Raw genomic sequence first — 12,954 nt, 5'->3', positions numbered from 1 at the left:
GAAAAAAGTAATGGGCTTTAGTCTTTCAAGGTTCAACTAATTCTTATTTTTTTATTAAAAAAAATTACACTTTTAAAACATTAATGAATATTCTTGACAATTAGCATTTAGCAAAATCCTTTTTTATATAGATCAAAATCCTTATTATAACTACAATTTTAAATTTCAACCATAAAATAAACAAAAATAATATGTTTACATTAAAAATTATTTACCAAATCAATTATTATAGATTTGTGTATAAACATATGTTATTTCGTGCATAATCAATATATATTTTATATTTAGGAGTAAGGCTCGAATCCGAGATTTCTGGGTGAGGATGAGAATGTCTTTATATATATATATATAAGTTTGAAATGAGACTCGAATTTGCGATCTTTAGGTGAGTATGGAGAGACTATGTCATTTGAGCTATAACTCATTGACATAATGTCTTATTTATATTGCTATTAGGATTGAGAAGCGATAAATTAAAAATAAACAAACAAAAATATAGGGCTTAATTTGCGCAGCATCTAATAGAGAGGGAGAAGGCTACCACATATAGATTTGACTTTGTGAAGAAGAGAATCATATCATATCTTGTGATGATTCACCTTATCTTGGGCCACCAACTTCATAGAATTATTGGCTGTCCCCATTTTCTTATTCCAATATAATAAAGTGACTTTATATCTCCACAATCTTTTACCATTAACCTATGATTCCATTGCCAACTAATGCCATGTGATAATGACAACAATGTCACTACTCACTTTTGTTGAAGTTTATACCAGCAGAAACAATCCAATTCCAAATAGTCACCTGTCTCTATCAGTTTCAGAAGAAAACAACAATAATATTCACTAGGCTATCCCCACAGCATAATTGGTCTATGTACATAAGTCTAAGCAAATTTTGTAAAAGGGCCATTTTTTCTTCACATATGGTGAAACTTGTTTCTGATTCAAATTCTAATAAACCATCTGATCCTGTTGCTATCTAATTAGACTTTGTTAAACCATGCAAAAAAATGACAAATTACACTAGTAGTTCTGTTTCTTAAATAAGGTACAGAAGATGGAAACTTCCTTGTTCTCAATACATGAGAATCCACACATTCATCACAGCATAAAAGAGAAACTTCAACCAAGGAGAAGACTATTCCAAAACACTCTTACAAGCTTCTATTTTTACAAATTGGATCATTCAGAAACTAAGTTCCATCATAGGGATCGATCCTCCGGCTGCCATAATCTGTTGCTCAAGCTGCACAAATTAAAGTACACACGAATGAATAAACATAAATGTAAAACAAATTCACAATGAAAGAATATGTTCTTCAGGCAATTTTTTATTATGGTTACCCTGAAGAGTGTTTCAAGCTTATTTTTGACAAGGCAGCATTCTTGCTTAACTTGGTGCAGACATTTCAGGCACCTACAGAAACAAAAATTTTGTGTGACTAGAGAATGAAATTTCAATTCTCAAGTTCAATGAGGACAAAAAGTGACTTACCCATCTATATTCTGTTCCTCACAGAAGTTGCGAAAAGCAATGCAACAATTTTTAACCCTTTGAGCGCCAATGCTGTAAAAACAGACAACCATAATTAACTAAGCTTAATATTTAACTTTGACTGGTTCAGTAATAGTAGGAACGAACAAGTAAGACAAGAACTGCCAAAAAAAAAAAAAAAAAAACAATAGCTACTTAACAAAACAAACATGTTTTTTTTTTTTTCTTTTTCTCTCTCGGATTGTGTTGAATTAAAGGCAAATGATATATTGTTATATCATACCTTGAGCTACTCCCTTTTAACTGATGAACATGAGCATCAACCATTTTGAAGTCAACACTTTTCTGATCTCTGCACATGAGAAGAGAAGATAAGAGAATATATATGCTAATTAGTGATAGTAATCTCTGTGAGAAGAACAATATGATAGACTGACAGAGCAATGGTGAGATCATTGAGAAGCTTGTGAGAATCTTGAAAGAAGAGAGAAACAACTTCAACAACAAAGTCAGGATTGTTGTCATCTTGTAGCTGCTCAAGTTGAAGGAATTGCGCATCCAAGAACCCCTTCTCTCATCATACCAAAGATCACAAAAATAAACAAATGGAGAAAAAATAAATAGATAAAAAGAAAGAAATGGTGTGTTTAGATTGAAAACCTCAATGAATAATGATCTGGTGTAGTCTATCCACTGTCTCTGCATCTGACCCACCTCCATGATTTTCCTGCCTTAGTCCTTCTTTTGTCACACAACACAAACACTAGCACCCACTTACTATCAGCTATTAATGCTGCAAATTTTATTCCTATATGGATTCGCACTCTACTTTGGTGCTTCTTTGACCCCACTTATCATATTTGTCTGAAAATGCTTTCTTTAAAAAACAATAATTTAAAAACAAACATTCTTTTTTAAATTAGAAAATACTCCTATAAAAACATCTTCGTATAAAGATAGCATTGTGAACCGTTAGATAGTTCAATCAAACATATCAAATTATCTAATGATTCACAATGCCATCTTCATGTAAAGATATCACCAAGAATATCCACCTTTAAATTATGGCATAACTTTTATTTTAATAAATTATATTACTTATCACTTGCTATCCCTATGTAAATTATGTATAAGCATCATATTGGTTTCTTCCTCGTTTTAATATTTTCTACGTCATTCAATTATCCTCTAGCCAAAATGATAATTACTTCATCGTAACATTGCAATGCAACAAAAATACGTCGTACATACTATACTAGTTTAATTTAAACTGAAATCTCACCAGCTATTGTCTACAATGATTTGTCTTTAACAATACTGCATAGCAAGCATTAAAATAGTTATTGTAAATAATATTTAAACTATTGAGATTTACCCTAGTGACAAATTATGCATGTGTTATTATTTCCCGCTTGTTTATCCATATAAAATAGCCAACAAAATGACAAGCAAGATGCCGCATTACAACTCAATTCTATCACTTGGAAGTGTGGCAGAGGCCATTTTGAGTTTTTTACCCCAAAAAGGAAACAGTATCATCTTTATAACTAGTAACTACTCGCCATAATGATACAGAATTAATTTACAATCCAGGATAGAAGAGGAATAAAATTAAGAACCAACCGAAATCTGAAATCCAGTGGCAGAAACTTGTATGTGGGAATCTGTAGTGAAGTTTCTAACATGCCTTACAACTCTTCCTACAGTACCCAGGAAGGTCTGAAGACCCAATCATATACTCAGGATTGTTTGTGCACTCTCCAAGGGAAGCCCATGTCATGCAGCTCTGATGATTATCAGTGCAGTCTCCCCCAGGTCCTACTGTTTTATCAAATGAATCAACATGAATCCATTTTGTTGCTGACCATTTCTCACCTTCAAGTACAGGGCATCCCGCATGGAGGCTATTAGTGTCGGGGATAGCATTTGGGTGAAGACTGAAGAAGAGAAGTGCATCCCCTCTACGTGGTTTCACTGTGTAATGCCAGGTGAGGAAAGAATATAAAGCTCAATGAGTATAATGCAAACATAGGCGAGAAATCCGTAAAAATATTATACAGTTGCCCACCTGCAATTCCTTTTTTGGCACACTCAGAGAGATCGGTTCCTTTTTCAGAACCTCTTCTATGTGGAGTTTCCTGTGAACAGAGTGAAAATTCAGAAGCTATCAAATTAGCTATTGGTCGTTAAAGCTAGAAACAATTTCCTCTTTAAAACCAAAACGCTTTTAGATCTGCTGCTTGAAGTGGAAGAAACCAAAGAGGAGATCTTGAGAATATCATATGAAAAATGAAAAGTGTATGGTGTGAACTACATGTACTATCTTCTAAATGCAGAGTCAAACTATATGCTGCCAAAGTATCCACCCAAGAGGGCCCAGTCAAGCGTACACAAACTTTAAACTCCTAAAAGGTTTCTACTTTCTAATATTGGTCGCCGAGATGGCAACGGAATAAAATACAAGCATCTCGTAGAAACACGAGAAATTCAGATCACAGGCTAGAAAGTTTGGTATAGTTAGAGATATAGTTATCCAGATTGAAATGAACTGCAAATGTTTTCCAATAATATATTTATAACTAGGAGGAACGAACTACATCAATTACTATACAAACCTCTGCATTAGGGAACACTGTTTCACCACCACTGGTCACATCAGTGAGATACATGAGAACAGTTGCAACACGGTGTCCACCTCGAGCTATATTAACTTTGTCAGAGAAGTAGTCATAATGCGGATCATATTTCTGCCCATGCTCATACCTCAATACTTGAATGTCTTCTCCATTTTCTGAAATTTAATAACAATATTACAAGACACTAATTAATGCTAACGTCTTTGGTACAATAACGCGCCCCTATGAAATCATTTAAATGATCATGGAGATACAGGTTCATTCCCCTATGAAATCCCTAGCTTGCAAGTGAACAATGATGTTGTTGTATGAAGATGATTGGCAGTCAAAGGTTAATTATGTTTTCTAACAAACTCCTGTCTAATTTTTTTCTAGTATCTCTGCCCAATTGCTCTAAATTGTCTGGAAATTACAATTCGGACTCAATTAACCAATCTGTTAAAATGTTGCAGACTTTCTCATTCCACAAGTGAAAATATTAGCATAGAGCAATCTAGATTTTAGCAACTTCCTTCTGCTAAAGCCGGGGCAGATGCAAAAACAGCAAGCTATGACAGATGACAAAATAAAAGCTACATTAAACCTTGTCTTCTCATGTTTTATAATTAACAAATCTTACTTCTCATTTCTTCATGAACTGGAAAAACAAACAAACTGGTGACAAGTACAACACAGAGAAGCATATCATTACACTTGACATGTAATGATACCAAGACCAACCAAACATTGAGCACAGATACAAACATATATAGGATAGCAAGAAGATGAAGAAATTAATATAAGTTAGCATATATTTCCAAGAAAATTATTTATATGGCATGACATACCTTTCGGAAGAAAGGTCCACGACGAAATCTTATCCTCAATGCCAGAAATAATAGGATCCTATAAAATTAGAAGGGAATTAAAACCTCCATACGCAGCATTAATTACAAAACTCAGGAGCATAATTTCAAGGCAGGGAGGGGAGTAGATCACACTAATTCCAACGTGAATTTCAAAAATGAAATGGATTACAGTAGATAGATTATAAAGAAGAGGAAGAAACCTTGTCCTTGGGAATGAACATTCCAGAGCTTGTTCGAACTTCACTCAACTGACTCTCTCCAGAAAGATTATCCGCTACAGCAGATCTCTTAAGCTCTGATTTCGCCTGAATTAAACAACGCGTAACTCGGATTAGCAAAGAAAACTAACAGTTAGCAAGTAACGGATTCTACGTAAGAGAAAGAGAGCATATTATATTATATTATAGTTATATATTACTCACCAAAGAGATCAGATGATCGCATTCCAGGTCGGTGAGGAAACCTTCGTAAACGAAAGCTCTGCAAATATCGGATTGAGATTCAAGAACTTAGTTGATTATTGCTAGATTTAGAAGGAAGAGCGAAATGAGTAACAATAATATGAAAGAGGACCTTGGATTCCATGAAATCTGTTTGACCTTGGAAGGGTTGATGATGGAGCTCGCCGAACCAGCGTACGAGCTCAACACTTCATCGCAGTGGGAGATCCACGTCACCAAGAACAAGAGCAGAACCCTATGATTACTCATCTTCTCTGATTCGATCTCGAAGTTGAATTTTCCAGTAAAATTATTTCTCTCTCGTCTTTCGTTTTCCTTCTGATTCCTTCCAAATCCAACTCATCGAGCGGGAGGATTAGATTTTGTTTTTTTTTCTTTCCTTTATTAATTATTATTGACCTCAACTTCTATCAGTTTAATTAATAATTAATTAATGATTATTTAATTATTAATTTTCCTGTTGACATTTTGGTTTCTGTTTTCTCTTCAACAATTATAACTTGTAAGAAAATGTTCACACTTTCTAGCTTCTTCATTTGTCATCTTCTATATGAAAATTTCCTAATTTATTTATAAAAAAGCATGTATAATTGTGCTTAATTTTGCTACATAAGGAAAAAGTAAATTAGATAAAATATCTTTCATAGTGAATTTCACTGCGTAATATTATCAGCATACATTTGAAATCTTGGATTGCCATTGAATACACACAAGAAATAACGAAATATACACACAAATACCTATTCTGCAAATAAAATCACTACACCTAAACTTTTGCACAGTTGCAATATCTGAAATGAAATGAGGGGCCATAATCTAGTCTTTAATGCTTGCTGTTATCAGCAGAGTCTTAATCTTGTCCAATAGTCTGCAAATGTTTAGATATGTCATTGGAACTCTCAGGTGAAGGAAACTCTTCTTCAAGGAACTCATCATCACATAAAGGTTCCAGGAGTTCCCTAACTAACTCCATGCTGCCTTCTTCACCTTTTGCTATCTGCAATACCTGCATGAATCCACTCCATAACATTAGTTAAGCGCGCTTGAGCTAACTTGACAAGTATCAATTAAGGGACATACCTGATGCATTCGCGGTCGAACGGTCGACTCCGCTATACACAAAGAAGCTGTTAAGATTATATATTTCATCTGCTCTTCGTCATAGGCACCAGCAAGACATGGATCAATAAGCTCGTCCATTTTGCTCTTGGATATCAGTGGTTTTGCCTGCAACCAATTATTTACTTAGCCAGAGGCATAATAAATATAAATATTGACATTTTGAATATCAAGTTAAGGCCATGAAATAGCTGACATTAACATACCCACATCACAAGACTTTTCTGAGCTTTGTCCAAAGCCGGACGGCCGGTAATGAGCTCCAATAATAGCACTCCATAAGCAAATACATCAGTTTTTTCATCAACAATACCATGCATGAAGTATTCAGGAGGAAGGTAACTGTTCTCACATCAAGAAAGAAAACAAACATTAGAAGTGCCAAATAATGAAAATACTGGATTAGAAAGAAAACTTTGGCAAGTTTCTTAGATATAAAAACCCGAATGTGCCTTCTACTTTGGAGACAGTATGGTGAGTCCATTTGTCAGGTAACCATTTAGATAGTCCAAAATCAGCTATCTGGTGCAACATTCAAGTTAACATTGTTTCAAGCATATAAATTTGGTAACTGGTGTTTATAATCAAAGAAAAATGCACCTGTGGCTCAAAATCCTCTGAAAGCAATATATTAGCAGCCTTGATATCTCTGTGAATAATCCTTCTTTGACATTGTGCATGCAGATAGTGGAGGCCTTCAGCAGTCCCCAATGCAATCTTATACCTCATGTTCCAATTCAGTTTCTCTCTAGGTCCTTCAGAATTCAAGCAAGCAAAGGAAGAAACCAGTTAATTAACTTTGTTTTATAAAAAACTTGTGCTTGATCATATTCAAAGCTTGTTAGAGGTTAACAGACCATATAGTATGGAAGCTAGGCTGCCATGTGGAGACAACTGAAGAACAAGATGCATTCCACCTTCAACTCCATATCCAATCAATTTAGCAATATTGGGGTGGTCCACATGCACTATAATCCCAAGCTCGGACAAAAAATCTGCAGTCATTTCTTCTTGGTCCCCTCTTGTTAGCCTTTTAATTGCTACAAAGGTTCCATCTGCCAATTGGCCTTTGTAAACCTCACCATAACCTCCCTGCCCGATCAAATTCTCTTCAAGAAAGAAAAGTATGAAAGTTGGTTATCAGCTTGGAAAGAAAAATAAATAAATAAACAAAAATGTTAATACGAGAGTTTCTTGTCAGGCAAGAAATTAAAAGGATTGCACACCCTGGCTGAAATTATTGGTCGCGGCCTGGAGATCTGCGAGAGTGAATAATTTCCAGGACGCTTTAAAGCGATAAGCCTCAGGATTAAGAGATGATCCTTGTTTAAGAATTGCAGAAAATTCCTCTGGGATTCGTTCGGCGGAGGTTCTCTTTTTGAAATACGGAGCCTCCTTGATTGAGGTTAAGGTATAGAGGGGCATCTGGGATCCTTTCTTCAGAATACTAACAATGCCATTCATTTTATTGTTATTGTTGCCTTTTAAATCCGACTGCTCCCCGGAATTAGAAGGGCTACCGGTGTTGGAAGAGGAGCTTTCGGATCCTGGACTCGGACAACTCTTCATACTAGATACAGAGACATCCTCACTTCTTGGAGGTTCCACATCTAATGCGGTATTCAATCATTTTAATTCATCATTAGTATGATACACAATGACCTTAAAAACATAGAAACATTTAATTAAATTTCAACATGTTTTGATACCTGGAAGTGAACCTGTTGATAGCGCAGTTAGCCTCCTTAGAGACCTTATTATTGATCTCTGCTTTGCTTCATTCTGCTCTCTTTGTTTGCTTTGCAATCCATCATTGCTGCAAATATTATACCATATATAGAAATAGCATATCTAAGATAATATGTGAATGCAAAATGGTTGGAAGGAAGAAAGGATGAGAAGAAATGGAAGATTGGAGGTTGCATTTAGAAATGTGTTACCTGGTGGCAGAGGAAGGTTGGGGAGAGGGCGGTGGCTCAAGGGCCATGGCGGATAAAGCAGAACGAGGAGCAGACCACATCATAGAGGAGATGATGAAACAAAAGAAGCAAGACAGAGATGGCGTTTGTTATATCAGCTGCAACAGAATTTGTAATGTAAATGACTCCATTAGAGAAGTAACTAGTCCTAAAATGGTCAATTATATTAGCTGTTCTAACTTCCATATACTAACTCGTCCTCGTTGTTTTTCGTTTCCATGGAGATAACCAGGTTGCCTTTGCCAATGTAAATTGCACATAACAAGATTGTGTGAAATTTGACCAATCTAAATAAAGTGCATCAAAATTTGCGTATGTTATTCCTCTTTTTTTCTTCTTTTTCCTTTAAAAAAACGACCTCCTACTCCTAGATAATAGCCGCATATATAGAGTGGCTTTTTTCATAAAAATAGAAAAAAGAGAAATATATTCTATGCGTGTTAGATTCATATTAATTTGCTTAGTTATTATTTTAGTTTTCACTATATTTCATTATTTCTCTTTCTAGCTCTTACCATTACCAATCCCTATTTTGAAATGCCTCTTTTTTCCCCCATAACTCAATCGTTGAAAAGAAAAATTATTATTTTATCCAAACAAACTTATGAATGCTTCTAAAAACTAGAAGTATTTCCAAGTTAATCTATCTAAATATAAAACTGCTAGAAACTACTATGACTGTACTAAAAAAAGGTATGGTTAAAAATAAGAAATCATTTTTAGTTTGAGGGCGAAAAAAGAAACTAGTTAAAAACAAGAAACCAAAATACATTGATTTCTTGCACGTACAACATCCACACGAACAGGAGTGCGTACTTCTACATTATCCGGTGGAAGTTCGAAGCCTTGTATGGTTTTCGGCAATTACAATACAAGCAAACCATGCGATTAGCTCGAGTTCATTGTTTTATTTAGGAATCGCATCACATAGTACAAGGAAGTATAATTCACGAATTCCTCGTGGATTTCATGGTGAATTGACTAAATTCGTCCAAACCATTATACAAGTAAGATAAATTAAGGTATTACATTGGATGAACCAACCAAGAAAATGTCCCGTGAAGAAATGTCTTGGTCAATATAAATTTACAGGCTTTCATGTCCAAAGAATTATTTTATCATACAAAAATTAACAGGATGTAACACACAATGGGGACAAAGAAGTATGTAAAGCCGTAAACGAACACGAATTCATCAGTTGTAACAAACTCCGATTGAAAATTCAGCTAGCCATAACGTCAATGGACATTGCGAGTAATCAATCCCTCGAATATAGCATAAAGGTCCTTATTTTCAGGCCCGAAAATTTCATCAGCTTTTTGTAGCGTCTCCTGCAATTTCACCACAGATAAAGGTTTCAGTTAACTGAAAAAGAAAAAGGATTAAGAGGATCAAGGAAAGCACAAGAGATGGGGCAAAGAAAGCAGCAGGCAGGGATTACCTCTCTTGTTTGTTTATGGGAATTCAGCTCCTTAACGTTCGCCAGAAATGCTCCAAACTGCTCATAGGACAAACGGTTCCTATTGATAACAAAAAATAGATTAAATTTGGGACTCGTACATGACCAGTAGAAGTTTAACATAGTGTTATCAGATTTAAGTGTTGTTAATACTTCAATCTGATAACATCAAATTATCTAATAGGTAAGCCATTAAGAGTGATCAAGTAACGAAGAGTTTAAGTAGCATGCATGATACAGGGGCCTCACCTTGCTTGGCGGAAAAAGTCCTTTCCATCCACCCGGGTTCGTCCTATGACACCCAATTATAAAAATGATACAGAAACTCGTGAGTACACTAGCCCGGCCAAGATCCGAGAGAGCAATCCATGCTAGTCTGACATCATAAAAATATTCCTAGATACGAAAGCAATAACAGAAAAGTTGGAAAGACTCACCAAATTGTGATCCAGCTCCTACATCAGAGCTAGATACTGAATTATGAACCGAGGACATTGAGGAATACACTGAAGACCTGTCATCATACATGCCTCTTGAGTTCAAGACTGAAATTGAATGTCTCCTTGGAGACACAGGTTGGGATGTTCTTGGGGACACTGATGCCGAAAGAATTGGAGGGGAACCGGGTGGAGTAATTCTAGGGGTGCTAGTTTGGGATGCTAAGAGGAGACTTTGTGATACTCGAGGTCTTGTGGCTGCAATGACAGAAATAGAAAATAAATGCAAGAATGCACAATCATAGTTCATTTTTTTATTATCTTTGGCAATGCATAGTTGAAATGTATGTCTATAATCTACCCATCCCCTCATGGATGATAGTAATAGTGCATACCATCAGATTCATGATCCCGGACAAAAGAATTTCCAACATCAGAAGTATGTGTTTGCGATGAAGATGTCGACGGTGGCCGTGAAGCATCATCGTCTGCAATACAATTAGAACTACTCAAGGCCAGAAACGATAAAACTATATCTCAACCATAAGGGATCAGGTTTGAATTGCAGTATGAGCAACAAATAGTAACTTTTCCCTCCATTTAACTATCTTTTCCTCTTGTTTTCCCCCAAAGAGAACCTAAATCGTTTCCTACCAGTTCTCAAGAGAAATCCATTCTTATAAAGTTGGATAATATACAATAGAACAGAGTAGAAACTAGAAAGTACCTCCAAAATGGGAAGTGGAAGTCAAGCTCGATTGACTCTCTATTCTAGCAACCATTTCTGGAGCTCCACCCTATGAGAAACAAATCCATAACTGGTAAAAAAAATTCTCCCTGAAAATAATAATAAATAATGATAATGACGATGACAATAACAGTCACTTACAGAATTATCATCATCTTCTTGAAGTGATTGCATAAGCGTCCTTCTGAAACCCTCCAACTGTAAACGTAGAGCACATTAGTCCTATTCCATTAACCATTCACAGTCACATCACATTCATCAATTATTCAATCACGCTCTACTCGAAGTTACTCTAACAATACAATTCCCAATTTCTTCTTTCACTTCCATTTCTAGGTTAAAACTCAGAATTTAATATGAAGAGTAGAAATTGAGACCTTGGAGACCTCCCGAGTGAGCTTTCTGACGGTACTGGAAAGGGAAGCATTCTCCTTCAGCAAGCTCTCCTATTATCTCAAAGAAAAAAAGAAAAGAAAAACGGTCAAACGTGGTTCAAAGGAGCGAATTGAACCGGGTTCGACGGGTGGTGGGTGGTGGTTGGGACCTTATCTTGGTCGGCTTGGACGAGCTTATCGGCGATTTGGGAGAGGGAGGCGTCGAGGGAGGCGAGCTGAGAGCGGAGGTGGGCGATGAGATTGTCCTTGTCGGCGATCTTGGCGCGTAGATCAGACGTCTCAGATTCGAGTGCGTTGACACGCGTCGCGAGCGCAATGGATGTGATCTTGCGTGCCACATCAAGCTGCTCGAAGGGATCTGACGGTAGCACTTGTACCACCTCCTCGGGAAGATCGAACTTCGAGCTTCCCGATTCTGCCGCCATACTCCTAACTTAACTCTTCCTGTTTTGTTTATTCTCTTCCCCTTTTTCCTCTCCTTCTATTTTTAAATAAAAAATTACTACTAATTATGGGTTTAGCTAACTAGTACTGGCATACTAGAATCACATGCTTCTTTCCTTTTTGTTTTCTTTATTATCCGGTTTATTTGGCATTTTATGTTATTAGAATGTTAGGTTTTATGATCTGTGCTTGTTAATGCAAAGGAGACGGAACCTTTGGAGTTTGGACCATCAAATGGATGGAGAAATGCCCCACAGAGCTTGTATTCGGGAAAATAAATAAATAATGATGTCAAAAATATGTGGCATTTGAGGAAGGAGGTGAAGTGGGACTTGAACAAGATCAAACATTTACCATTTACTATTTACCTCTCGGTATTTTTTTTTTTAACCCCTCTTTTCTTTTGGGTATGATGAATTGGATTAGGCCGCATGGCTTGCAGAAATTAGGTCCGTTTTTGGGTAAGTGAGAAACAAAGTTTGGGTTGGCAATGGTAGGATATGCAGGGTTCTAGTTTAGGGTTTGTGGGGATAAATATTTTGTAAACTTCAATCTTATTCTATTTCAGATTTAAAACTATCCTACTAGAATTTTATCAGCAGAAATAATTCTACATCCGACTCAACTTTATGTGAAAAAAATTAATAGTGAATTTATCTTAAAACAATGTTTAGCCATTTAACATTTTATAAATATAATAATAATTAAATATTATTTTTGTATATTTGGCAATATATATATTAGAAGTCCAAAACCTAGAGGGGAAAAAGAACCAATTTCAAACCTAGAATCACACGCATAGATATTGTTCATATTCTGGCCTAAAATGAAGCCAAGTCCAAAAGGAATAAAGTCCACCCAAAAACAGTGGTCTCATTATTCTTACCCGATCTCATAGAGGTCGAGCGCGACGACAGAAATTCAGTCT

General features: G+C 36.0%; 4 protein-coding genes across 4 annotated transcripts; all 4 read right to left on the bottom strand.

The window, feature by feature from the left end:
• Positions 1–898: 898 nt before the first annotated feature.
• On the bottom strand, positions 899–2,596 carry LOC112723023 (histidine-containing phosphotransfer protein 1). Its single transcript, XM_025774241.3, has 6 exons — positions 2,161–2,596; positions 1,938–2,068; positions 1,784–1,852; positions 1,501–1,572; positions 1,350–1,422; positions 899–1,251 (listed from the first exon to the last, which is right to left on the bottom strand). The coding sequence occupies exons 1-6, from the start codon at positions 2,218–2,220 to the stop codon at positions 1,192–1,194; spliced, it is 465 nt and encodes a 154-aa protein (XP_025630026.1). The 5' UTR covers positions 2,221–2,596; the 3' UTR covers positions 899–1,191.
• Positions 2,597–2,877: 281 nt separating this feature from the next.
• LOC112723021 (probable prolyl 4-hydroxylase 4) lies at positions 2,878–6,036 on the bottom strand. Its single transcript, XM_025774240.3, has 7 exons — positions 5,558–6,036; positions 5,407–5,464; positions 5,185–5,289; positions 4,964–5,021; positions 4,116–4,291; positions 3,569–3,638; positions 2,878–3,474 (listed from the first exon to the last, which is right to left on the bottom strand). The coding sequence occupies exons 1-7, from the start codon at positions 5,692–5,694 to the stop codon at positions 3,179–3,181; spliced, it is 900 nt and encodes a 299-aa protein (XP_025630025.1). The 5' UTR covers positions 5,695–6,036; the 3' UTR covers positions 2,878–3,178.
• Positions 6,037–6,070: 34 nt separating this feature from the next.
• On the bottom strand, positions 6,071–8,718 carry LOC112723020 (receptor-like cytosolic serine/threonine-protein kinase RBK2). The gene is made up of 9 exons (XM_025774239.3): positions 8,505–8,718; positions 8,274–8,380; positions 7,791–8,174; positions 7,422–7,673; positions 7,165–7,319; positions 7,007–7,086; positions 6,771–6,906; positions 6,526–6,672; positions 6,071–6,451 (listed from the first exon to the last, which is right to left on the bottom strand). Exons 1-9 carry the CDS (start codon positions 8,585–8,587, stop codon positions 6,296–6,298), a joined length of 1,500 nt encoding a protein of 499 aa, XP_025630024.1. The 5' UTR covers positions 8,588–8,718; the 3' UTR covers positions 6,071–6,295.
• Positions 8,719–9,486: 768 nt separating this feature from the next.
• On the bottom strand, positions 9,487–12,332 carry LOC112723019 (uncharacterized protein At4g15545). The gene is made up of 9 exons (XM_025774238.3): positions 11,732–12,332; positions 11,565–11,633; positions 11,329–11,385; positions 11,167–11,236; positions 10,835–10,927; positions 10,440–10,697; positions 10,252–10,294; positions 9,985–10,063; positions 9,487–9,874 (listed from the first exon to the last, which is right to left on the bottom strand). Exons 1-9 carry the CDS (start codon positions 12,005–12,007, stop codon positions 9,782–9,784), a joined length of 1,038 nt encoding a protein of 345 aa, XP_025630023.1. The 5' UTR covers positions 12,008–12,332; the 3' UTR covers positions 9,487–9,781.
• Positions 12,333–12,954: the final 622 nt, after the last annotated feature.

Source organism: Arachis hypogaea, chromosome 11, assembly GCF_003086295.3.
Source record: "Arachis hypogaea cultivar Tifrunner chromosome 11, arahy.Tifrunner.gnm2.J5K5, whole genome shotgun sequence".
Taxonomy (NCBI): domain Eukaryota; kingdom Viridiplantae; phylum Streptophyta; class Magnoliopsida; order Fabales; family Fabaceae; genus Arachis; species Arachis hypogaea.
This window is presented reverse-complemented; position numbering and strand designations above follow the sequence as displayed.

Bases quoted from the DNA above. Each gene is read 5' to 3' on its own strand.
- LOC112723023 (XM_025774241.3), bottom strand. From the start codon at position 2,220: ATGGAGGTGGGTCAGATGCAGAGACAGTGGATAGACTACACCAGATCA. The intron at 2,069-2,160 runs GTTTTCAATCTA...TGATGAGAGAAG, and splicing joins CCAGATCATTATTCATTGAG to GGGTTCTTGGATGCGCAATT. The intron at 1,853-1,937 runs GTCAGTCTATCA...TCTCATGTGCAG, and splicing joins AATGATCTCACCATTGCTCT to AGATCAGAAAAGTGTTGACT.
- LOC112723021 (XM_025774240.3), bottom strand. From the start codon at position 5,694: ATGAGTAATCATAGGGTTCTGCTCTTGTTCTTGGTGACGTGGATCTCC. The intron at 5,465-5,557 runs GTCCTCTTTCAT...CGATATTTGCAG, and splicing joins CAGATTTCATGGAATCCAAG to AGCTTTCGTTTACGAAGGTT. The intron at 3,475-3,568 runs GTGGGCAACTGT...GGCATTACACAG, and splicing joins TGCCAAAAAAGGAATTGCAG to TGAAACCACGTAGAGGGGAT.
- LOC112723020 (XM_025774239.3), bottom strand. From the start codon at position 8,587: ATGATGTGGTCTGCTCCTCGTTCTGCTTTATCCGCCATGGCCCTTGAG. The intron at 7,087-7,164 runs GTGCATTTTTCT...ATGTTGCACCAG, and splicing joins CAGAGGATTTTGAGCCACAG to ATAGCTGATTTTGGACTATC. The intron at 6,673-6,770 runs GTATGTTAATGT...AATTGGTTGCAG, and splicing joins AGAAAAGTCTTGTGATGTGG to GCAAAACCACTGATATCCAA.
- LOC112723019 (XM_025774238.3), bottom strand. From the start codon at position 12,007: ATGGCGGCAGAATCGGGAAGCTCGAAGTTCGATCTTCCCGAGGAGGTG. The intron at 10,928-11,166 runs GTACTTTCTAGT...ATTGTATTGCAG, and splicing joins TTCCACTTCCCATTTTGGAG to ACGATGATGCTTCACGGCCA. The intron at 10,064-10,251 runs GTGAGGCCCCTG...TGTTATCAATAG, and splicing joins GACTTTTTCCGCCAAGCAAG to GAACCGTTTGTCCTATGAGC.